The sequence below is a fragment of the Halictus rubicundus genome, chromosome 5 (genome assembly GCF_050948215.1).
Source record: "Halictus rubicundus isolate RS-2024b chromosome 5, iyHalRubi1_principal, whole genome shotgun sequence".
Taxonomy (NCBI): Eukaryota; Metazoa; Arthropoda; class Insecta; order Hymenoptera; family Halictidae; genus Halictus; species Halictus rubicundus.
In genome coordinates, this window is record NC_135153.1 from 7,677,213 (window position 1) to 7,702,965 (window position 25,753).

General features: G+C 43.4%; 1 protein-coding gene across 2 annotated transcripts in view; it reads left to right on the forward strand.

The window, feature by feature from the left end:
• Window positions 1-25,753, forward strand: part of LOC143354133 (uncharacterized) — a 100,969-nt gene that overhangs the window by 24,485 nt on the left and 50,731 nt on the right. For both annotated transcript variants that reach the window (XM_076787922.1, XM_076787921.1), the window contains exons 2-3: window positions 3,035-3,533; window positions 15,360-15,426. In XM_076787922.1, coding sequence (XP_076644037.1) covers window positions 3,503-3,533; window positions 15,360-15,426 — 98 coding nt within the window. In that variant the 5' untranslated portion in view covers window positions 3,035-3,502. The remainder of the gene's footprint in view (window positions 1-3,034; window positions 3,534-15,359; window positions 15,427-25,753) is intronic.

A 25,753-nucleotide genomic window follows, 5' to 3' on the forward strand; every position in this document is an offset into this window, starting at 1 on the left:
TCTCATTCATTGTATATTGAAGGAATAAACAATGACAAGATCCCCGAGTTTTCCTCTGAACTTTCTTCGTATGAAAATTCGTTTCTTCAGTCGTAAACCCAAACATTTGTCGTAACACAAATACGTTTAGATATATTCTATTTACATTTGTTTATAAGTTATTAGTTTTAGTTATTGGTATATAAGTTATTTGTTTTTAGCAACCGAACGTTTCTATTGAAGACTTTCATTTTGATCTCTGTTATTTCTTTTGTTTTATTTATATTTTCATGTTATTATATTTTTATTAGAATAGTAAACAATAATACGAAACAGAGTTGTTATTTATAAAGTGAAACCTTATACTAAACCAAAGAATAATTCTTTCCCGTTAGAATATATCTGAATCTCCAAAAAGTAACATGTACTATAATTTTTCCAAAATTTCATTGTTTTTGTCCCCAATTAAAAATGACGTCTTCTTTGATAATATCTACTACTTGTTAAATCATTCTGTGTTACACAGATCCGTTACTAACTTTGTTGTATTTTTTATTTAATTATAAATCACTTAAAATATATTGTTTAATTAACAAAAACCAACTAAATGTTGTAAAAAATTAATAATTATTCATATTTTATACAACTGTAAACATATTAATCGATAGATATAGAAAAATAGGCGATTTAGAGTTTTGTCCAGCTAAAAAGGCCATTCGTCACACTGTGCGCCCACGCGAACACTGACAACGAAGCTCGCGATGTCATTTGCGATCGAAAAATCCACGTATTTTTAACTCTTCCGACACTTCTTGTATAACTGTTCCTACCGTGCGTGGTCAAAATGACCGGTACTTAAAAAAAGTTATTGTTAATATAATTAAACGTAGATAACAACTTCCATAGAATGACGATACAAATTTATTTTCATATAATTTCAATTATACAAAAAATACTGCGATGCTCTCTCCTCGATTTACAAAATTGTACTGTGTCGTCCACATTTGCGGTTTGAATGCATTTGCCATGAAACAGTATTATCAACCAGGCATGTAACTTGATAGCGTCTCATTCAATAAGGCGACTCATCTATTTTAAATTGGCCATGCCACCTTGAGAATAGTCTTCCTTTTATACTGATTGTTTAGGTTTAGAAGAGTAAACACCATATTATCTCGTGCGGTCAAATTGACCGGTAGGTAGGACAAGATACATATATTTCTTGGAAAAAGAAAAATAAAACGAAGAATAAATACTGAAAAATACATTGTATACATACTTTAAGACACGTCGTGAAGATAAATAGCGATGCGATAATGTTGTATGTACGAAATTGTACGCAAGAAGTTTGGAGAGGTCAATTTGACCGGCCGTGGCAAGTTTAGTATTGAGAAATTGTACAATGCCGTAGCGATAACTTGAAAACGCGTTACTTGGGAACACTTGGAATGTTTTTCCGTGCCACCTCTCTTCTGTTAAACAGCACGATATTTTCTCGTACCTCTTAAACAGGATTTATTTTCTTATCAGACCGTAGAAATTGTTAGAAAATCATACATGTTACACTGACAGCTTGAAAGTATCTGCAAGCTCTTTAAATATCTTTCTGGGTCGCCTGCACTTTCTTAAAAATGGGGTACTGTAATTTTTTTATCGTGTCGTACGTATGTGCTTGCTGTGGATCGATGCGAACTTATAAGTAGAATGGGAATCTTTATGCAAAATAAAAATGTTCTGTGTCAATAGGTCAGAAGTTGAATAAAAATGTATTTCGTCTAAATTTAACAGATTTGAAAGAATGACCCGATATTCTTAAATTTTTCTAATGTTTGTAATAATAAATCCACAGTTATATCCGCGATGTATATAGGATTTAGAAGAACAGAAAGGAATATGAAGCCGTTGTTCTAGAGACTCGACTCGCAATGTTACATTTTGTTTATGTTAATCGCCGGAACGCACAGAAGCGAGCGGTTCCTTTATTAATAGCTGCTCGTCGATTCTCCTCAATCAGCACAGTGTTTATCGCAATGCTTCTGTACACACACACACACACACACACACACACACACACACACACACACACACACACACAGTCAGAGACAGAAACAAACCTCTTCACCGTCGAGTGTCTAGTGACGCAAGCTGATCAGGTTCGCGTATCCCTTCGATCTGTGCCTCGAACGTACTAAATACGCGAAATTCCAACGGAAGAGTGACGAGACGCGTTCACGGTTCTCCGCCCTTTCCATTGAATCAAGCTGCCTCCTAATCGATATTCATAATTCATTAATTCGCGTCGGATAGGACATTAATTTAAACCGGTTCGCGGTGCGCTAACTCCCAGGATCATGTCTCGTTTGTTCGCTGGCGGATTTAGGGCCTCGAAGTTTGTCGTATCTGGCTTTTGTTCTACCACGGTTCGGGATCCTCTTGTTTGTTGTTTGTCAGAACTTTGCATCGTGGATCTTAGACCCGTCGCGCTATGGTTCCTATTAAAATTATGTCGGGAAGATCCTAGTCGGACCTCCTCAAATATTGTCCTTTCAAAGGAGAAATCTACCCACGCCTCCGGCTAGTTGTTTATAAAACAGGTCGTGCGATCTGAAAATATAAATTCTTGTCATCTTCAAGTGATAAAACTCTGCTGAAATGTACTGATGACAATGAACGTATACCACCTAGAAAGATAGACTCTCAACGTTGCTGTGATAGGAAAAATTTGAGGGTGAAAACCTATTATTTCTAGTCCAACTTCTCATATCCATCACACTGTAATTCTTAAAATTTCAATTTTCAGGGACGAAAGGGTTAATGCATATCGGTGCCTCTCTACATGTTCAATAGAGAATTCTATAGAGAAGCACCGCACTGTAACATATTTTCTCACCAAGTTTCGGACCCCATTGATGTTCTTAAATCATCGGACGTCTTTTGAACGATAAAGTCTGAAGTCTGCAGCGACTTTCCGCTGTTAGAGCAACATTGCGATTGTTGGAGGTACGGCGACGTTCTATGGGGGTTTGAACGGCGACGCTCGACTTTTCTGTTCCAGTCTCGCCGAAGTAATCCCTTGGAGCATCTCGCCGGAAGAGAGAGAGTGAGAGAGAGAGAGAGCCAATTTCCGATAGGATGACCGCTCGGGGCTCAAAGGCGCCGCGTGCCTCGCCGATCGAGGGGAATCGTGATTTATTGGCTGCCGGCTGCTCTCGGCTGGCCGTCCGATAATTCGATTCGCGGGACGACGTTAATCATGGCCTGGAGCGGACATCCGCGAGTCGCGCGTCTAACGAGCGCGATCACCGGTCGGCCGAAGCGAAAGGAGACCACGTAGATGTCGAAAACGTACCCCGACCACCACCGTGATCCAGTGATCCAGAGCCAACGAAGCGAGCCGGCGACGCTCGGGCGATGATCGAGCCTCGATATCCTGACTGATCGAACAAAGTGCCTGCGAACGGCGACAAACGCCGCGCCACGCGAGCTACTACAACGAGGGACCACCCGAAACACGTACATCGAAATGAAGCTCGGCGATAACATGACTATGGAAGGTAAGATCCATCTATCTTGTAATCTATCCCTTGTTCCTTGGTCGGCACGCGTTTCCAATGAGCCGTCGCACTGGAGGTGGTCCTTGTCCGTGTTCATTGTAGTTCCTTTATGATCTTAACGTTACCGTTAATCTATCTGTTTCCGCAAATCTATCTGCCTTCGTCTCTATACAATCTATCTGTATCTTGTATTTATAATGGCCATTCGTGGTGGTGATCACTTCTCCGTGACTCTGATCTTTGGAGTTCATTCATGGTTGGTAAATCTGTGTTAATCTATCTGTTGCCACAAATCTATCTGTTTTTCATCTCTATACAATCTATCTGCACCTTGTATTTATAAAAGCCATTCGTGGTGGTGATCACTCTTTCGTGACTCTGATCTTTGGAGTTCATTCATGGTTGGTAAATCTGTGTTAATCTATCTGTTGCCACAAATCTATCTGTTTTTCATCTCTATACAATCTATCTGCACCTTGTATTTATAAAAGCCATTCGTGGTGGTGATCACTCTTTCGTGACTCTGATCTTTGGAGTTCATTCATGGTTGGTAAATCTGTGTTAATCTATCTGTTGCCATAAATCTGTCTGCTTTCATCTCTATACAATCTATCTGCACCTTGTATTTATAAAGGCCATTCGTAGTGGTGATCACCCTTCCGTGACTGTGATCTTTGGAGTTCATTCGTGGTTGGTAAATCTGTGTTAATCTATCTGTTGCCATAAATCTGTCTGCTTTCATCTCTATACAATCTATCTGCACCTTGTATTTATAAAGGCCATTCGTAGTGGTGATCACCCTTCCGTGACTGTGATCTTTGGAGTTCATTCATGGTTGGTAAATCTGTGTTAATCTATCTGTTGCCACAAATCTATCTGTTTTTCATCTCTATACAATCTATCTGCATCTTGTATTTATAAAAGCCATTTGTGGTGGAGATGACTCTTCCGTGACTCTGATCTTTGGAGTTCATTCATGGTTGGTAAATCTGTGTTAATCTATCTGTTGCCACAAATCTATCTGTTTTTCATCTCTATACAATCTATCTGCATCTTGTATTTATAAAGGCCATTCGTGGTGGTGATGAGTCTTCCTTGACTGCGATCTTTGGAGTTCAAGGTTGATAAATCTGTGTTAATCTATCCGTTGCCACAAATCTATTTGTTGTTAGTCTCTATACAATCTATCTCTATCTTCATGTTCACGAAGAGCAGTCGTATAGAAGACAATTTCTTATGTTCTGTGTTGATCTATCAGTCATCGTGCATCTATCTCTCATCGCCCTTTGCCGAATCTGTGCTTTGTATTTCTAATGGTTTCAGATCGTGTGAACTCTGTAGAGGTCATCTCTAAATTTACAAACTGAATTTAATCTATTCGAATCTGACGGTTACTAATCGATATTGTCAGTGCACATAGTTTCTTATGGAGACCACTTCTGTATGAATCTGTCCCCTTGAAGTTGTAGGACACACGTTGGAACACAGATTCATTGACAGATTGAGCTCGCTTTCACTTCATCTGTCCCTTATGCAAAGCAGATTTGGATGTCAGAAGTTGAAAGATAGATTCACCGACGGATTTGGCCGAATTATCCACGAATCGGTTTCTCCCGAAATTTCCATTCCACGTGAGAAATCGGAAGGCAGGTTCGCAGGATGAACGTGTCTCCGCGAAGTCAATCTATCTCTCCGCAAATACGTCGGCCGCTGGTTAATCGCTTCTACCTTGAAGCCGCATAATCCGTCCATGCCCGCTGCGAAGTTAACGAGTCTTCCGTCTACAATTCTATTAATATTAATCAGCAGTCGATGCGACGTCGATCGGTTTCGGGCTTATGAATCTATCCTTCCGCGAGGTTAATCTACCCGTCGAGGACGACGAGCGATACGTCGACGGAGAAGAGAAGAAAACCGGAAAACGCGTTGGCAAATTGTTATCGCGAGCAACAAGCGGGTTCTATCTAGTCGCAGCCAGTATTAATTGCACGTACACGCGTCCCTCGTCGCGGCGACGACGTTAACAATTCGATGCTTCGCTCCGGCGTAGCATAATCTTTCATTCGACGTTGTACGGCTCTGTTAATCCGCCGGTGTCTACTCCGAGCAAGATATTCGAGCAGCGTGTCTGGAGTGCTGCGAACGTAATCAAACGTAGCGGTACGGTTTATTCTAAACTCGCGTAACCAACTCTGAACGCGAAGCACGCAACGCTCTATCCAGTCGAGATAATTCTATCGCGTTCGTAAACGGAAACGAGGATGCGTTAGGTGTGCAAACTACGGTGCAATTCGACTGACTGCGACGGTGGGACTTACTGCAATTTAATTCGGAAAAACCGCGGCTCGTCGGCCAGCGTTGCAAAACTCGATTGCCTTTCCGTTTCACAGTAATTTTCCGGGGCTTGATCGAACTCTGGTTCCAGGTCAGAGCTGCGGACAACAAAAGTAATGCTATCAAAGACTCCCGGGGGGCCTTTCTCGGTTTTCGAACCAGCCGCGCTTTTTCAACGGAGAACCCGACGCCTCGTATCGAAGGAGCTTTGATCTCGCGTCTTACGCGGAACAAAGTTACTCGCGCAGAGTTGTTTCCCGAGGTCGGAACGCGCTCCCCGGGGACGCGGCCAGGGTGCAAAGGGTTTAAAGGGCCCCGGAGAGCAATCCGACCAATCGAATTAGAGGGAGTCGCGTCAATGCAACACGGGGTCGCGTAATCATCGAGTTCGAGCCTGACTGCTCCTTGGCATGATCGCGGCGAAATTATCGCGAGATAATCAACTGCGACCGGACTCCTCGATGGTGCACGCCGTCGGATTAACAAGCGTGCACCCGTGCTCATCGATACGTAATGGCACGACTGATTATATTATCGGCAATCCAATCGGACAAGCGCATCGCTCGCCGGACGATCGATTCGCTAATATTAATTAATCCGGAACCTTCAGACTTTCTCGGGAACGGGAGCGCGTTTCCATCGACTTTACGTCGATCCCCGACAACTTCCGGTTCGAGGGACGCCTACAATCGTTTAATCGCGACGTCTCATAAATATGTTAATCACATTTGATGAAACAACGACCAAAAAAAAAAAAAATCGTAGATCAACTTTCGAGGGGTCGTTGTAAAGGTGAGACCACTCTCTTAAAGGTCACATGGAAATGAACGTGGACAAAAATTGTTTACCCTGGGTAGAGACTTTGGAACTCGGTAATGTTTCATAGTAGAAAAAGCAACTTCGGTTTCTCTGAATATTTTAACAATTTCATGGACGAAGTTGTAAGAGTGTTCACAGATAAACAACTTTTTGGGTATAATTAGACAACGGATCTTCATGCAAAATAAAAATTGTCCACCGGAATGGCAACCAACTCGAGCGAAACAGAATTTTATTTTATTTCTGTTGAATTTGCTTAGAAACGAATCCCATAAAATTGGTGGCATTGAACATCAATTCGTATCCGTTAGCCAGAGAACGTCCAGATTCGTCAATTGGCTGATTTTTCGCGGATCTGCGAGGATATCGTCGCGTCCTCGACGTTCAAACAGCGGGCGGAGGACAATCCGGATTGGTTCGAGCTTTTACGGTCAACGGAAGTAAATAGATTTTCCTCGGGAGCGCTGAAAAATTTTCCATTATCAGATCAAACAGCGTCGGTCCGCAAACAATGGCGGCCGCCTGCTTGCTGGTCGGAGAGGGCTTCCGGTTTGTAGCGCACAGCCGGTGTAGAATCGCGCCGAAACACGCGACATTTCCGATTCCCATTGCGATTCCGATCCCACTCCCCCGATCCTCGACGAGGTCTTGTAAACACCGGCTTCATCAGCGAGTATTTGGCCACCGATTCCTCTGTTTGCGGAACGTCGACGCCCCGGATATTTTCCGGAAATCGATATGGCCGGCGATTACGGCCGACCGATGAACAGGACAATTATTTCTGCTCCGTTTGCCCCTTTCCGCAAATCCGTTTTCCTTCGCCGCGTCTCCAAGTTTTTCCTTCAGTTTCCTTCTTTACTCGGTTAATTAATTGCGTCAACGGCGATGGGATTTTCTGACTTGCGAGGTCGACAGCCTCTGCTCACGTGCTGATTAGCAGGCTACATCAGCCAATAATTTTAATATGTTGAAAATATCGACGTTCTTGAATTCTTGTGTAACTATTCTACTATTTTAAATTGCACCTGTTCAATTTTATTATACAACGCACTGGAGATTGTCGATTCGAGACGAAAGCGAAAGTTGTGCAGCTCCAAAAGCCAAGACTCCGTAGATTCGCGATAAGGTAGAGTGACCAGGTTACCGACAACAATAGGCGAAAAATGGTTTTCACATTGTACGCGTAATACAATCTGTATCTGATTACTGGGACACCGATAAGATCAAAAGAGGACCAAGATGGCGGTAGACTGGCGGACAGCTAAATATTTCAATATTCAAGAGCCAAGACTCCGCAGATTCGCGATAAGGTAGAGTGACCAGGTTACCGACAACAATAGGCGAAAAATGGTTTTACGTGCCTCAACTTTTCCTGTCCTTATACGAGAATATTTTTCGCTGGGAAAGGGCTCGTTCGAAAGAGGAAGGTTCGATCTAGCGCGCGCTGGTCATCAGCTGACGAGATTATGAGATTATGCAAAAATTGACGATGCGCATGCCGTGGAATCCGAGCATTTTTATGCCATTGGATGGGTTTTCTGGATGAAATCGGGAGTAGCGCGCGCCAGAAAACATCTTCAGCTACAAATTCGGCTACATTTTGTCTTGATTCTCTGCGAAATAAAGCGAAAAACTTGAAGCACGTTTCGGAATTCATGATATCGATAATACAGAGCAAAAAATATGAAAAGTTTAGTCACAGACTTAACACCCGTCGGATCAAGACCAAGACGGATCTTAAGTCAGTGGCTGAAGGCTGTGACCGGAAATTATACAGCAGTTACCGACCTGCTGACTCTGCGAAAGTCACGCGACTGCCCTTGACTCTTAATGGTTAATTGGTTGTGTTGATGTAGTTGTTAGGGAGATCCAGGTAGTGTTCGGTAGTGGATAGGAAAGGCGTTTCGCCGGGGTGGTTTTCGAGGCGCATGGATATCGAGAAATCCATTAGCGGGGACTGTAGCCGACTTGGCGAGCTGCGACGACATCGAGTCGGCCGCAATTACTCTGCAGACGACGTTCCAGGCGCACAAGTCAATTGTTAAATCGCCAAGGGACCACGAATCGTTTCAGCGCCGGCCGGACCCGTGTCTGCATTATCTCGGTCATATCCTCTTTTCAGTCTACACCCGGTGCCGGCTAACTTCACCGCCGCTCGACTCTCTTCTCTTCTGTTCTGTTCTGTTTTGTTTTGCTCTGCTCCACTGACACAAACGATATCGATCCCGATGTCGAGACCTACGATGGATTAATAATCGTTTGGGACACCTATCGCTCCACTTAACCACTTTCGACCTTTCATCGTTTTGATCCGCTTCTCTTAACCCTTTCCACGATGCCGCTGCCTCGTTAACAATGCCTTGACTTTATTAGATTTCCCGAACGTGTCACCGGGAAAAAATTGTGCCGGCTGCACACGTTTCACGCGAGAGTTAACACGTTAATCCTTGTGTCAATAATCGGCCACCCGGCTAACCATTTTCAATCTCTTTTCTGAAATCTTTTCTGAATTCTGCTATAATTTTTCACACTAGAATATAATCGTGAATTGAAAATAACAATGTGAAAGCGAAGAAAAAAAAATCGTTTTATTGATATTTATCATTTACATGGGATTGTAAGCTATAACACTTGTTTATTCAAGAATAAAATATAGCCTTTTTCCGTGGAACAAAAGCGCAGTATATGAAAAATTGATTTTTTTCTGGCCGGTTTTTAAACAAAAAAACTGTGCGTTAAGGGGTTAATGTTTTTGTTGACGAATAGCAAAATTATTGTAGATTTTTAAGTCCTTGGGTGATCACAAAATACAATGCATTGAATACAAGGCACACGAGATGGATAAATATTTATTTACTTTTTGTAATAATTTTAATCAGCTGGTAGCAATACAGTAACGTTTTTAGATTCTCTAAATGTTTTCGGTTTCGCATTTTGTCTAGTCATTTTTGTCATAAACGCATACAGACCGGTAATCCAGCGAGCGCAGATTAATTTCCACTCGAGGCAGAAAAATATGCGTTGAATATCGCAGAAAATTTTTATTAAAAATCGCATGCGAATTTTGTAATCGACGATGGTCCAGTTGGAAAATGTTTATCGATCGGCGGGATATGGAGACGAAAGGGATTGAAAATGGCGACCGCGGCCCTCGAAAAACGCGCCGTCGCTTTTCTGTCCATTGGATTCGACGTTCGTCGGCAGTCCGTCCAAAAAATACGAACAACTCCGACGGCCATCGATCCTCTGCTGGATTAATTATCGTTTAATTACCGCCGGTCGGTTGCGTCGACGCGCTAACGAAATTTTGTTCCACAACGCAACGCGTCGCGTCGGGCTCTCTGCAACAGGTTCACTTCCGGAGGACGCGTTCGAACGTTTTTAACGCGATTAGTCGCAACGAATCCGATCGAAGGGAGACCGGAATCTGAGAATTCAATCAGCGAAGGATTGTTCGAGATTGCCCGTACTGATCGAGTCGAATTCTTTCGTTATTCGCTTTTTTTCCCCCGGGAAAAGCGCAACCCGATAATGCATATCGCATTGCGAAACGCAGCACCAATTTAGAGGGAAGTCCGAACGTAACAATAGGTAAGAGAAATCGGCGAAATTTTTCTTATCAGCCAGAAGATCTCCGAATTCCTGTTCCGTGTCGTTTCATAGAAAGTGGAAACGAGCAAACAATTCTTTCGTCTGCTGCGAGACACCTCGAGCTCAAAATCACATTGACATGCTATTCTTAAATATTTCACAAACCTGCGTGTATTGTAAACGGTATTGTGTGCTTTAATTGAACGAGAGATTCGAATTACAACGCAACTGAACGCGACGTAATTGAATTGCTTTGTAATTATGATTCTTGGAGGAATTAAATTGTAATTCCGCGCAACCGTGATTGTTAGACTGCGGATTTTCATGCGGAATAAAAATTGTCTGCCTCGATCCTGCGAAACAGGAGCTAACGAAAATTGTCGTCCTTTCTTCAATCATTTCGGTAAAATGGAAATCATTTTCTGGAATTCTTTTAAACCTTCGCTGTTATACTCGTTGTTGTCATAAACGCAAAATCCGCAGTACAGGAAAATATTAGAAACGCGTCGGGATCGTCGAGGTCACTAATTTCGTGTGTGGATTGCCCCCCTCCAAAAGGGGCTTTTACGACCATAACACCATCCAAGGATCCTTCAGTCGATCGATGAACCTTGCTCAACGTGTGTTAAACATCATCAAGTGGTTACAGTGCTGGTTCGCAAGTTCGCGTATTTATTTTCGCATATGGAACGGTGTTAAACAAACCCGCGCGACAATTCTGTGACAATTGAACGGAGCCGGTATGTTTTGCCGCGGTTGTCAACATTTTGGAAATGTTTCTCGGGTGGGGTGTCAAACGAGAACGTTTGCGCTGTTCTCGGTGAATTGTGTCGTCGGAAACAATTAAACCGTTCCAGTGAAAGTGTGTCAACGAAAGCTCGGCGCGGATCGATCGCTCGCAATTAGGAATTACGAGGCCGGCAGAACCTTCCGTCGTTGCGCTTTTAATTAATTGCCGCGAAACGCATCGCGCGCCGTGCTACTTCGATGCCGTAGAAACATTTCTACGAAACCGCGCTCTCGCTTTTCCTCGAACGGGAATACTATAGCTCCACTTTCTCCCTCTCTCTCTCTTTCTCTCGCTCTCTCACTCACTCTGTCTCTCTCGATTCGTGCAAATGAAACGGAGCTTCCTCGTGGAGTTTCCTCGCGCTGGCCGCCGTGCAATTATTCCGGTTCATTTGGAAAAATACGTTCCCGTCATGCGAGATGTTTTATTTGCGAAAGGAAACATTGTTCACATTCGAACGGTCCGGGATATCACGAATTGAAAGCCGTTCCTGTCTAATTAACAGTTTTCCACCGGAACATCGGCGGATTCGCGGAAAATACGCCGCGCTCGGAAATTGTTTTTTAACTGAAACTTTGTTTCGCAGCCGGCAAGTTTTCGAGATCGGTTCCCGCTACCATTTTCAACTTTTATCTTCCCCATCTCCGCTGTACGATAAACTTCGTTTCCGACGTGGTCTCCAATCGAAAGCCTCGTTGGAAAATCCAGATTTTCATGGTCGTGTCCCGTTCCTGCAATTGTGCAGTGCATCAAACCGTAGAAACATTGGGTTGTGACACGAATTCGTCCTTTTGCAAATATAATGTAATTTGTACGATTTCGATAATTTGTAGATAGATTTATTTCGATGAAAAATCGAAAAGACGTTAGAATGATTCAAGGATATTGTTACAATATTTCTGACTTATTACACAGGGAATTTTACCTGGGAAATCGTAGCGTTGCAAATGCAACACCGCATCCGTCAATCATTGTGTGAAGCAAGGAAAACCGTATTTCACCTATCTTCCACCCAAATGGTTTTAAAGCTTTAATTTGTTTATTTATATATGTTTCTTCACTTCTTGATATTTCATCTGTTTCGCGAAGCCATTGTATCCTAACGGGCCTACAAAATCGTATGGATGAAGGCGTAGGATTTTTGCACAAATGTTGTTATAACTTTCGCAGCTGCAAGCGGCTGCAACCAATTATTGCCCAATCACCTTCGATAGGTTCTAACGAATACATCCGTGCTAGATCCATCGTAACCCAGGATAAATGATTTTTTGTAGGTCCAGTTAAATCTTAAAAAGTGTAAAGGATATTGTTTAAATGGTTAAAATTATTGTTGTCGCTTTCATCTTTTACATACGTGTAGCTATAAGGTTGCTCTTTCACACTACGCGAGTAGATTTGAACTATTTCCAATCAATCACAAAATATAATGAGGCCAACTACACCAACTTCAGCTGGACGCATAATCCTTCTTTTTTCGCTGTTTTCAACGCTCTGCAAAAAAATTCTAAGTGACATAGAGCCATCCACATGCATGTCAAAAGTGACTTCAGACATATAAGAATTTATAAAATTTCAACGACATTGAAAATTCGACTTTAGTTTTCGAACCACTGTACGATGTCGCGTCCCAGTCATGCTACCACAGTCGCATCCACAACTCAACAATTTTGCATAAAAATCCGCAGTCTAATGACCCATTGTAAATGTGAAAACATAACCGCGATTGAAGAGAAGCCACTTGCGATCTGCCCCGTATTAATGAACAAAAATAGATATCGATCACAGGTGAACCGTCACAATCCAATACAATTTTACCGCAAACTGGATTTCCAATGTAACGAGTCGAATCTCGCAATTTCGCAGATCGTCGGGCGAGTTACCTTGCTAGCTCGTTAACCGATGCTTATCGGCAACGATGCGTCGGTGTCTGCCGTTCCAAATCGGCATAATCGATCCGTCGGCAGCGAGATTGAAAGGGAAAGTCGAGGCACGATTCGAGAGAGGCTGGTTCACCGACTCCACGGCTGCTTTCGCCGTCCCTTTTCATTCGCGGGGCTGATCTCGTTGATGATTTAATTACTTCCAATCAACTGGCGCGTCGCGACTCCGACGCCGCCGTCGTCGAAGGAACTCTTGACCTTTCCCCGTCGATCCAACAATTATCAATCTCCCGATCGATCGGTGCCCCTTCAATCCTTCGCTAATCTTTTTCAGCTGCACCGAGACCGCAAACTTAAATGGAATTTTCGATTTGACGGTTCAACCTTTGATTTTTCGACCTCGGACCGCTCGAACTCCTTCTGGAATAATAACAATTATTATTAATTCTCGAATGGGTCACTGAAGCTTGTGATTCTATCACTCATTTCTCAGTTTGCGACCTCTGTGTGACTTAAGAGCCAAGGGTAGTCACGTGACTTTTGCAGAGCCAGCAGGTCGGTGACTGCTGTATAATTTCCGTTGACAGCCTTCAGCCACTGACTTAAGATCCGTCTTGGTCTTGATCCGATGGGTGTTAAGTCTGTGACTAAACTTTTCATATTTTTTGCTCTGTATTATCGATATCATGAATTCCGAAACGTGCTTCAAGTTTTTCGCTTTATTTCGCAGAGAATCAAGACAAAATGTAGCTGAATTTGTAGCTGAAGATGTTTTCTGGCGCGCGCTACTCTCGATTTCATCCAGAAAACCCATCCAATGGCATAAAAATGCTCGGATTCCACGGCATGCCCATCGTCAATTTTTGCATAATCTCATAATCTCGTCAGCTGATGACCAGCGCGCGCTAGATCGAACCTCCCTCTTTCGAACGAGCCCTTTCCCAAGCGAAAAATATTCTCGTATAAGGACAGGAAAAGTTGAGGCACGTAAAACCATTTTTCGCCTATTTTTGTCGGTAACCTGGTCACTCTACCTTATCGCGAATCTACGGAGTCTTGACTCGTAAGCATAGTTGCTAGAGTAATTACTGTCAATAATAACCATTGCAGCGGCAACCCTTGATTACCAATTCGTCGATCCTAGAGCGTCTCGTCTTCTTGAACAATAGTTACCATTATGATTAATCCTTGTGTAGACCCTTGTATCTTTAGTTCTCCCGAGAGTGACCTTCTACAGCAATAGATATTATCAATCGTTGAACCTAGAATCTTTCATTTCTCGATCTCAGAGTGCCCTAACTTCTAAGAGTTTTATCAGCCCGTATCATCGAATTGCGCTTATTCTACGACGAAGGATTGGCACGGAAGTTAAAATAAAAATTGCTAGGGACAAAAAGAACTTCCGGAGAGGAATGCTTTCCGCTGTTTCCGTGGACAGCGTTCCCAGTAAATATTGTTCCCCGGAGTTTCGTTTGCAAACTAAATACCGATCGGATGATAAAGATGCTGGCCGGAGCGTTCGGTTTAATCGCGGCTCATTGTTGCCACGTTGCACCGCGCCACGCCGAGAACCGCACGACGGTGCATCTTCCATTCATTGCATCGATCGCGCGGCTTCACAGGCATTTACTAATTATAAAGTTCACCCTTTGAACGGTTCCGGTGTATATACGAGTGCTCTCGGCCACTTAGACTTCGGTTGAATCGAGTTTGCCGAGTTCTGCTCTCCGGTGCGTTAGTACTGCTCCAAGAAACTCGAGGCTTCGCTATACCCGGTGTCGCGGGATTCTTCGGACAATTTCTCCATGGAAAAATTTTCAGTTCACGCTGATCTGGACGTGTCGTATTTCTAATCTCTATTTTTATTCGTACGATACTTCGATCGATAACATTCGTCTGAAGGCAAGGGAGCATGCTCGCAAATTCGAAATGGGTTTAGGTATAGCGTTTGATGGAAACGTCGCGGCGGATTAGAGGTGTCGGCTGATTCGATGATTGTTTGCAAGCGCGGGGCGGAATGTAGCAATCATCGAGACAGTCGGTTCATGTGTAACGATCTAATAATAGTATCGTTGCTCCTTCCGTATCCGCCAAAGACTGGGGAGACCCTATTATTGCGTTATCGCCCACGCTAAGAGGTAATTGATTAAAAGGTCCGATGGTGGAAGTACCGCGTTTCCTAATCGTATTACAACCGTTACGTACGATGAAAGTAACCGGGACGGAACGCCGGCGATGAAACGTTCATTTCCTGCGCGAACGTCTCGGCTAAAGTCCCCAGACGACGCTCGCCATTTGCAATTCTTCGAGGAGCAACAAACTGTCGAAAACAACGGTAGTCGGGCGCTTGCAACCGGGATCGTTTCTAATGGGGAAACGGCCGAATTGACTTTATTTTTTATTATTTTTCAGCGTACAACGTATGGGGAGACGTTCCTCCGCGAAAATGTCGGCCACCGAAGATCGGCGATATACCCAAGTGAGTACGCCATATTTCTTTAGTAACGTTACTAGGAAAAAATAAGTTCAAAAACGTTTCAATACGCAGGCTGTTTCACCTAACTCGAGCATCTAAAATATCTCGCTTGTCTTTTATAACCGGAGAAAATGTCAAAAACAAGCGAGATATTTTAGATTCTCGAGTTACGTGAAACACCCTGTATAATAGATGCTAGGACAAGGAAATTTAGACTATTATTTTCGAAAAATGAATTTGTACAAGTCGTTGCAGAATATAAAACCCGTCAGGTTTAATGTTCAACCCTTGGTTGGTGTTGAATATAGATTTACACCGCTTTTTCATTAAACGGCTCGGTTGTAGATTTACGAAATGCACGCTAACGAATATGGGAACGTGCACTTGCGTCGTGCTTCTCTAAAAGCGCGCGGGTCTTTTCAGGAGTTCGACGAGCGATTGCGGGGGTTGCGCGGGGTTGGACTAAATGCACGCGCGTCGCGTCGTCGCCCATAAATCTCGCTTCGATTAACCCCGACCTTCGAGGGTACCGTCGTCTGTTCCATCGTCGACGCGAGAGAAAATAAAGGGGGTGCGCGGTGGTCGAACAGGGGAGAAGAGAGGTGGGGGGTTGATCTGACGGGCAGAGGCAAGAACCACGACCTAATCTGCCATAATGCAGCCCGACATGCAAATAGATATTTTTAACCTTGTCTCGAAGGCGATCGATAGCCGCGAAGGCGGCACGGAGCTCGTCTAAATAATTGCTCCTCTTCTCCACCCCTTTGCCACCCCCGACGTCAGACACAGGGACTCTTCGTGTTCTTTCGCGCTTGCATCAGAAGGGATTCTAATGTTTTTTCCGTCGTCGTGTCGCTTACAACCCCTCTCCCCCTCTCGTCCCTTGTAGACCTCACTACCCCACCCCCTCCCCGGCGATCCGTTATCCATCGAGCGTATCGGGGACGATGGTTTTTACCTCTTCGCGGTTGCGTGTTCCATTTTTCCTCTTTTCTTCCTTCTCCCTTAACGTATCCAGGAGGAGGGGGGAGGGGGGGGTCTGACGACACGGAGAACTGTGCCAGAGGGTTGGGTAATCATCCGCCGATGATGAATGCGCGACGAACAGGCGAAAAACACGTTCGCGACCAGTGTCACGTATGCGTGACGATTTTGTATATTGCGCGAACAGAATCAAATTCATTTTATGCGTGTATCATTCTAATGCGTAGCACGATATCCGGAGAACTAGTAACTATTACATGAAGGCTAATCTTTTGACGACGATTGCAAACATGTAATTTAATTATAAGACCAGTTGATAATGCTCGTTAGCTTCGAGGTGGATATTCTGAATATTTTGAAGGATCCTTAGAAGGCTGGAGAAATACTAGAAGAGATTGTAGAAGCGACCGAAAGGGGCATTTACACCAGCATCGGGTACAGTCGAGCGAAGGGGAGGATAGAAAAATATTGGAACGCGGTGTAGAAGTGGTGGAAAAGGATTCTTCGAAGCCGGAAGTTTGGGAAGGGTTGGTGTGCGTATCGGCGATCGCAATAGACCGGTGAAAATCAGGGTTGGTCGGGGATCGCTTCGGATAATCCGTGATCAATAATTGTGCGGGCGGTGCAGGAGCACCGCGCGGGACATACGGGGATGATTCGTGGGGTCGTACGCGTCGGATCGGGACGTGGAACAACGTATTACGAAACCGAGTGTGGGCGCCGGGGTGGTCGGAAAAGCCGCTCGCGTCGTTTATAAACGCGGAACCGACGGACACTCGGCCCTCGGCGGAACTCGCGAAGCGCGGGGGGACGCAGGACGGCCATTTTGTCGTAGCGCGTGAATTATTGCGATCCGACGACTGTTGTCTCGCGAAATTGTAAAATGCGCGCGGCGTTCTGGTCCCTGGCGAACCGCTGGACCGGCGATTGTTGGCCGGTCGCCAACAGGACCCTCGAAACCGTCGCTTTAGGGCTATTAGAACTCGGCTTCCGTCGGGTAACACGGTTCCCGGAGTCTTCGGGATTTATGTCCCGGCGTATCTGGGATGTTGCGATAGCGGGTGAAGGCTGCCGGCGTCGTTAAGCATTGTTAACTTTCAAACGGTCGGCCAAATTGAATTCTACCGGCGCAACAACTGGCTCGACCAAATTCTCTTGGATTTTTACCGATTTTTACCGATTTTCCAAGCAAACGTTCATTCTCTCTCGCTGTGCCAGAAAGATTACAGTCTAATCAAGGATTAAGGGTTGTTGAGCTTGGCGGTGAAACACAGAGCGGATCCGTTTATTGGTTAAATTGTTTGCAGTTCGTACTGTTAAAGTTCTTAAATTGTTTTGGAGTAAATTCATTTTGTTTTCACTCTGTTACACCTGGGGACGCAATCCCCTTTCGGGACACTAAACCTTCTCCTGCATGCTATACCAGTACGAGATGCGCAGACCCACGGTGCAGCCAGAGGAAATTTCATTTCGAGAAAGCGTTCGTGGGAAGCCTATTTTATAAAACCAGCAGGACTCTTGACCGTGTCCCCGGTCCTCGCAAGACTCAATTTTAAGCTATCAGTCACGAAGTCCTGTGATATCATGAGAGAAAATTGGTTCTGGTGGGAGGCGGCGTATCTGGAACACGAATCAGCCACTTAGAATGCAAGGCGACCCTATTTTATAGAACCGAGAGACCTCTAAGCAACCCCCTTTTATCGTAGACTCGATTCCAGACTGTCGACCATCAAGTCCTACGGTACATCGAGGGAAAATTCGATTTTACGGAAAGCTTGGCTGGTTGGAATTCAAATGGGCCACTTCGAAAGTAAAGCAATCCAGTTTTATGGAGGACCATCTCGTTGGGTGAATTTTTCGTTCTAGGTACCAAGACCGTTACAAGTCCTAAGCAAGATTTTAGCCTAACGACTAAATATTAGGGGTAACCATAAGTAATCAATTATTTGCAAAGAATTTGTTTCGTCTTCAGTTCTGCGCCGATCGTTGAAACACGTATTTCTAAATATTCTAAAAAGTATACATTTTTTCTACAACCCTGTAATGAAATGGCGACGTCCGTACATTCGTCATATTCGTCATTTCATACTGTTTCATTTTCATGCGGGATTTAATGGAACGGTAACAACAAAGAAAATTTGCGACGTTTATGGAGATGCATCGAAGGTCAACAAGTGTCAACGTTGGTGCAGAAGGTTTGCTGCTGGTGATTATGATCTCTCTGACAAGCCTCGAAGTGGGCGACCAATTTGATAATGACACCCTAAAATCTCTAGTGGAAGCTGATCCAAAATTAAGTATAAGTATATAATAAATTAAGAAATAAGAACCTGAATTTACTACAAAGTTCGTTTTAGATTTCGAAATAATCGATTACTTGTGGCCCCCCTAATATTCTACAGCGCTTGTGACATAAATCGACTCTGGGACTAGCAGAATCCACAATTGAAGAAACTTCCAGCAGAATTTAGGTTAGCAACCGGAGGTGTTGCGAGCTGCGGTGCCGTAATTGGGCACTCCGAGCCATCCGGATGCGGACGACCGCTATCGAAATAGTATTCTACGAGCTGTGTCGCGTCCCGACAGCCTCTGGACCGAAAGTCACTCGGCCGTGGAACAAGAAGTAAGAGGACCAGGGTGCCGGGTGTGTGCCGGAGGGTGTGGGTCGATGAAAAGCTCGGTTTAACGCGGTCCATCGAGCTAGAAGCTCCGCGGACCACTGCAAGCTCAGCGAACCAGAGACCGGCGCAACATGCACGCGGTTAACCTCGATGCATTTCGTCCTCTTTTCTATTTGCTCACCTCGCCGGCACGCCTAGCGCCCGTCCGTGATTAAAACCCGTCGGACCCATGGTCCGTCAACTCTGCGCAGGTGTGCAGACCTCGGGACACCTTTCGCGGCGATTATGGTCGTCCGGAGATGAACTGGATCAGGTTCGATTCACCCTAAACGATTTCACGCGATCCGAACTGTTAATCAATTTACCACACGCTGTGCAGCCTCTCGGAACAGTGTCAGTGTAAAATTTTTAGAAGTTTGAAGATATCGTGGTAGAATAAATTACTTAACTCGCGTGTCGTATCAAAACTGTTTAATACAAAAAATGGAAACTGGGAAAATGCTACAACGAACGTCGAAAGAGCAAGTCGCAAGCGCAGCACGATGGGTTTTCTCAGAACGAACGTAACTTTCTGATTTCTGCTTTCTGTGGGCGCGTTGACGAAGTTCCAGAAACCGTTCAAATGAGGGGTGAGGTTTTCCACCCCCACAAAGGCATGGAGAAAGTTTCCTCCCCCAAAACAATGCATCTGGAAACGTTACATTTTGCCAAAAAATCAACTGTCTCATATTTACTTATGTTGAATGCTTATTGCTTTCTATATATCCATCAATCTTGAAAATGAAAAAATTTAATAAATACTATTACTGTAATAAACGGTTGAAGTTGGAAGTTTTGAAGATAGCCTTTCTCATGGAAAAAATTGCTTTTCTTCTTTGAGATGTCCTGACGATCCTTTTTAATATTTTCCTTCCAATTTTTTTAAAATGAAAGGTTTATCTTTATGCTGTACATTACCATTGTCGATTAAAAATTACTATCCATAATGTATTAAACATGTTATAGCAAATGAAATGTAGAAAATTTTCAAAATTCTTAAGACTTCGCAAGGAATATCTTCTGTATCATACGAAATCATAGAACTTTACAAAATGGAGTATTTTCAGCATACTTTCTTATACACAATCATGTAAGAATTATTTCCCATCTCGTCCCGTATCACAAGTTATTATTGTTTAAAGTCGCCCGCGTCCGTGCGGCTATGCGCATAGGTTCTCGGATACCTCAGTATACTTTGTCCATTAGTTCAGTATATCTTCTAAGACAGAAGAGATCATGGAATTTTACAAAATGGAATATGTTCAGCACACTTTCTTCTATATAATCGTGCAAGAATTATTTCCCATCTCGTCCCGTATCACAAATTATTATTGTTTAAAGTCGCCCGCGTCCGTGTGGCTATGCGCATAGATTCTCGGATACCTCAGTACACTTTGTCCATTAGTTCAGTATATCTTCTCAGAAAGAAGAGATCATGGAATTTTACAAAATGGAATATGTTCAGCACACTTTCTTCTATATAATCGTGCAAGAATTATTTCCAATCTTGTCCAATATCACGCGAGTATTATTGTTCGAAGTCGTCCGCTACAAAATAAATGTTTACGAGTCCCAGTGTTGTTTCCCTCATTTTTCTGACTTACGGGGCTTGGGAAAATTAACGCACACCGTAGAGTCTCTCGGAGCAACGTTCAACTGAAGTGTCCTGTTTGTGGAAATAATTGTGAAGAATTCCAGCGTCCCCCTTACTTTACAAGCATCAATATTGCTCGAGGAACCACTCCTGACAAACGGCTCGTTCTTCTCCCCCGAATGACTGACTGAAAATTCCGATAAAACGAACGAGGTCGACTTCCAGCTATAGTTTGCTTTCGGTTTCGCCGAGGTGTCCCACGTTTTTACTCGGAAGATTCGTTAGGAGTGGCTCTTCCGGGAACGTTTCGGTCAACGAAAACCGCGAGAACGGCGCTGTTTCTCGAAAACTCGGCTCGTATCTGGGAAGTCCTTGCCTCGGACACAGAGCTCGCCACTCAATTAGCTTAATGGAAAGAGCTTCGAGTAATCCACAATCCGCGGCCCGCGAGACGGTAATTCACGTTTCGCAATTTGCCAGTGTTTCATCAAGACCCGGCCGGCTCTCTTGAAGGAACAACGATCGCGTTGTCGAGAGAGGTGCGACATGGTTCTTGTGTATGTGTGTGCGTGTGCAGGATAATGTCGACGCATGGGGTCCGGCTGAGAGCGGATTCTGAAAGCGGGTCTGTGTAACCAAGCGATTTACAAAGGTAAAGTTGTCTCGCGGAGCTCCTTCGATTATTCAAACACGCCTCTCGCCTCTCGCGCGACGACTGTGCTCCAGATTCCCATCGATTCGGCTCCCGTTCCCTATTTTCGCGAAACCAGGAGAGATAACCGCTCTCTGCAGCTCATGCATTCTGCAATTTTCGAAAAATTGTACTTCCTCTGCCGTTTCGAACTTGCTGTCACTGTTGAATCTGTCATTCGGGAAATTCTAAGTTGCGGATCTTTGGATGCAGACGCTTATAAGTCAAGCGAACGATGTGAATTCTGTCTTTTAGATACCCCCGCCATTGTTCATAACGATTAGAATTACCGGACGCACTGTGCCCGGAAAACGCTAAAACGTGGCCAAAATGCCAAAAGATAGCGTTTTCATGGTATAACCTCTATTGCACATAAACTATATACACAATTTTACGAAACATTGCATCAAATTTCGATAAATTATCTTATTAACAAAATTTTAACTTGAAAATTTGAGAAGAGTCAATTAGAAATTGAAATCATTTCGTTTTTTGACATTTTAAGTTGAGAATCGTAGAGTTACCGAAATTATACTGTTACCAAGTATTTATGGAAATCAAATCATTTTTTCACATACCCGTCCGCCATATTGAACCCGCCATTTTGTTTTTCGTAATTTTTACAGTAGATTCATATTCAACGGCACGGGAAATATGGGAATACTAATTTTGGAGAGAGTCTAACAATTTTTTGTGTTACGCATCCGCCATGTTGACTCCGCGATTTTGTTTTTTGTAATTTTGACACCAGATTCATATTCAACGGCACGGGAAATATGGGAATACTAATTTTGGAGAGAGTCCAACAATTTTTTGTGTTACGCATCCGCGATATTGAATTGGCCATTTTGTTTTTCGTAATTTTGACACCAGATTCATATTCGACGGCACGGGAAATATGGGAATACTAATTTTGGAGAGAGTCCAACAATTTTTTGTGTTACGCATCCGCGATATTGAATTGGCCATTTTGTTTTTCGTAATTTTAACATCTGATTCATAATCAGCGACCCGAAAAACCCCAGAGTATCAATTTTGGACTAAATCGGAATACTCCTTCCTATTTTGGTCACGTTTTGGCAATTTCTGACCACTGTGGGTCGGGTCGAGACGACTTTGTTAATTGTAAAATTATGGAAATTATACGAGATTGTATGAAGCACACATTGTAATCAGAATCGTGTGAAGCTTACATAAATCTACTTAATCTTGTCGTCGTTGTAAAGCATTCGGTCGCGTTTATTGTTCGATAATTCTAGTATTGGAAAGCATGAATTTATGAGGCAATTGAATTTATTGTTCGAAACATTTGATTGAACGTCTCCCAAGATTCGAACGTTGTGATCGTCATTTTTATTTGGTTGAAAAATATTCGTGCGCTCTAAAAATCGATCAAATTGATCCATAGTGTTAGCAAACAAGATTTGTTCGCCACAGAAAGAGAGGAAAGACTCGATTCGCGTGAATCGAGCGTGAATTACCGGCTCGGCCAAGGGGAGCCAATAATTAATCACTTCGCGACCACGGTCGAGTTATCTCGCGACGCAATGTCGCTTGCACTGTGCCACAGACGAGTTATCTCGCGACCAAGTTTCGTTTGCAAGTAGTCCTGCACGATAGTAGATGGAGATGCCACGTCGATGTAGCTTGTAGCTATGTGTGGATCCACGTTTCCAAATATTTCATGTAAAAGACAAATAAACATCATTCTTGCTAAAAATATTTTCAAATTGAAACTCTCGTCCCCATAATGAACGAACGAAACTTGGTCGCGAGATAACTCGTCTGTGGCATGGCGCAAGCGACATTGCGTCGCGAGATAACTCGTCTGTGGTCATCGTACGAACGGTATTTCGTCGCGAGATAACTCGTCCGTGGTCGCGAAGTGGTTAAGAGCAGTTGTAGCTGTTTTCTCTAGTGCAGCAGTTAGGGAAGAATGATTGTACGATAAATTCCCGTAGCGTTCGCGCTCGAAGCGACCGATGCAAATGATCCTTGTAATTCATGAAAATTTACGAGCCGTCCGCCGCGCGCGACTCGCGCGTCGCGTTAGATCGAGATACGCGGGAATTTCGCGAATTTACATCTTTGCGTGACACCTTCGGATATTTCCCACGCGACACACCCGGTCTCTCCATTTTTCCCGTTCGGGGAAACACGGTGCTCTCGAATGTTTGCTCTCCGGGAGTTTCTGCGATTAATCTACGCGGCCCGTTAAAAATGATCGTTTCGCCGGCAGTTTTTAATTAGGAGCGACACGGCCTCGCGTGATCCATTCGGAAAACACACGTTGCTCGTATCGCGAGACCGAATTCATTTCGGTGGTAATAAGAAACCTGATCGAATCGTACTGTTCGCTCCCATGTCCTAAAACGTAATTAATATGGATCGTGCAAATTCGAAATTTCCTGACTTATTTTCTAAAAGTCAGGAAAAAGTTATTACCTAAACAATTCGTCGCAGAGTACAAATGCTCTGATATTTTTTATCGTTGGACCGCGGATCTTTATGCAAATGAAAAAATGTCTGCGTTCACTGCAAGACAGAGGAGGCAAAGAAAAAATTTGTTCTTCCTTCAATTATCTTATTAAACCGAAACTAATACGCTGAGGTCCTTAAACCTCTTCAATACGGCCGCTGCTGTAAATTCTGCGTACCCATTTTTATCATAAACGCATAAAATCCGTAGTCTAGTTATCATATATATTTTCTTTTACTTTAGAAATATGTACATATACTATACGCATAAAGATCCGCAGTATTATCGTTAAAATTTATTCTGTCAACTATTTTCCTGTTGAAAGTGCACAAAGCAACTATTGCGCAACGCATCCACTTTTTTATTTTTCGGTATATCTGTTCGGTAACCCGTTCTGACCTTTTAACATTTAAATGTGAAGCGCCGAACGGAGCTCGACAGTGGAAATATTTCTCACAGAAATATTTGGATAGGGACAGCCTACGCCACGATAATTAAAGTAAGTGATTGTTTCGACTGGCAGGGGATTCAGCGGACCACAAAGCAGACACCGATCCCTCATCACCTATTATAATTAGCCCGTCGATACTTTCGTCGACGGGAATGGAAACAGAATTCCATACAGGTCCGTCGGTCGCGGGGGAATCAGGTTTGCGGTTAGAAACGAAACGTATTAATTTGAATAACGACCAGCCGATAATTAGTTCCATCGACGTGTCCGCCCCCGGCGAGTGTCATTCTGTTTATCTTTATTGTGTACGTTCCCGTTGCTTCGCTTTACAATCTTCGGTGACATTGTCTTTGCCATCTTTACATAGAATTATTGTGGCCGTTGAAATCGATCGTGCATTTTGCTTTCGAAAACGAAGCTTGTCGAATAAAATTCTGCCCGATGATTGAATTGGGCACAAATGATTCAATGATTATATGATTCTCGACTCGCTGAAACGGTTAAGAACAGGAATAAATGTCTCTGTAGCTTGTGTATTTCTTAATCGATGCAGACAATTTTTATGGATGTTTTGAAAGTTTATAAAATTAGCAACGTGTAAAAATAGCGTTATATCATTTCCAACGTGACAAAATGATTTAGACACAGATACGTATAGTTAACTTCTGTATCTTGAAGTAAAAGAAAATTATTGTTACGCAGGAAGGTAAGATTCCGTAGGTTCGCGATAAGGTAGAGTGGCCAGGTTACCGACAAAAATAGGCGAAAAATGGATTTATGTGCCTCAACTTTTCGGGAAAAGGACAGGTCCTTATATGAGAATATTTTTCGCTGGGAAAGGGCTCGTTCGTCTCGTTCTAAATGCGAGGCGTTGCTATTACGTACCGTCGAAATATTTCAAATATTCTGGCAATTGATTCATGGCGATATTATCTTTCAAGGTCATCTGAAAGTCATTGTTTCGACCTCGTCTACAATATTATGAAGTTAAAAATGCCCAGTTCCATTAAAAGATATGACAGCGACCTTGATTTTTTGTTTATAATCGATTTTTTTTTAAATTTAAAATATTGCAATTTCTTGTCGGTTAAATACTGATTAACTTTGGTAAGAAACATTTTTCTGTCCGACCATCCGAAAAATCGTGGGGACTAATTTGTGCCGCACCCTGTATACGCTCAATTTTCCTGGTCACTATCACCGGAGCGTACATAAACGCTCAACTTTGTTGGTCACTATCGTTATTCGTTAGCTGCAAAACAGAAATGGAGGGTGTTGTTGGAGGTGAAAGTAGTAATTCTGATTATTTCTTATAATGCTGAAATACGAAGTTCTGAAGTTTTGTGGAGTGCCGAAAGAAGTTTGGTGATAAAGACCTTCTTTTCATCTTTCCTTACGATGCAAGTGGGTGTTCAGGGAAGCGTTTTCTCCGAAAAGACGCGACAGATCGTCCAGAGCGTCAGTTATCCCG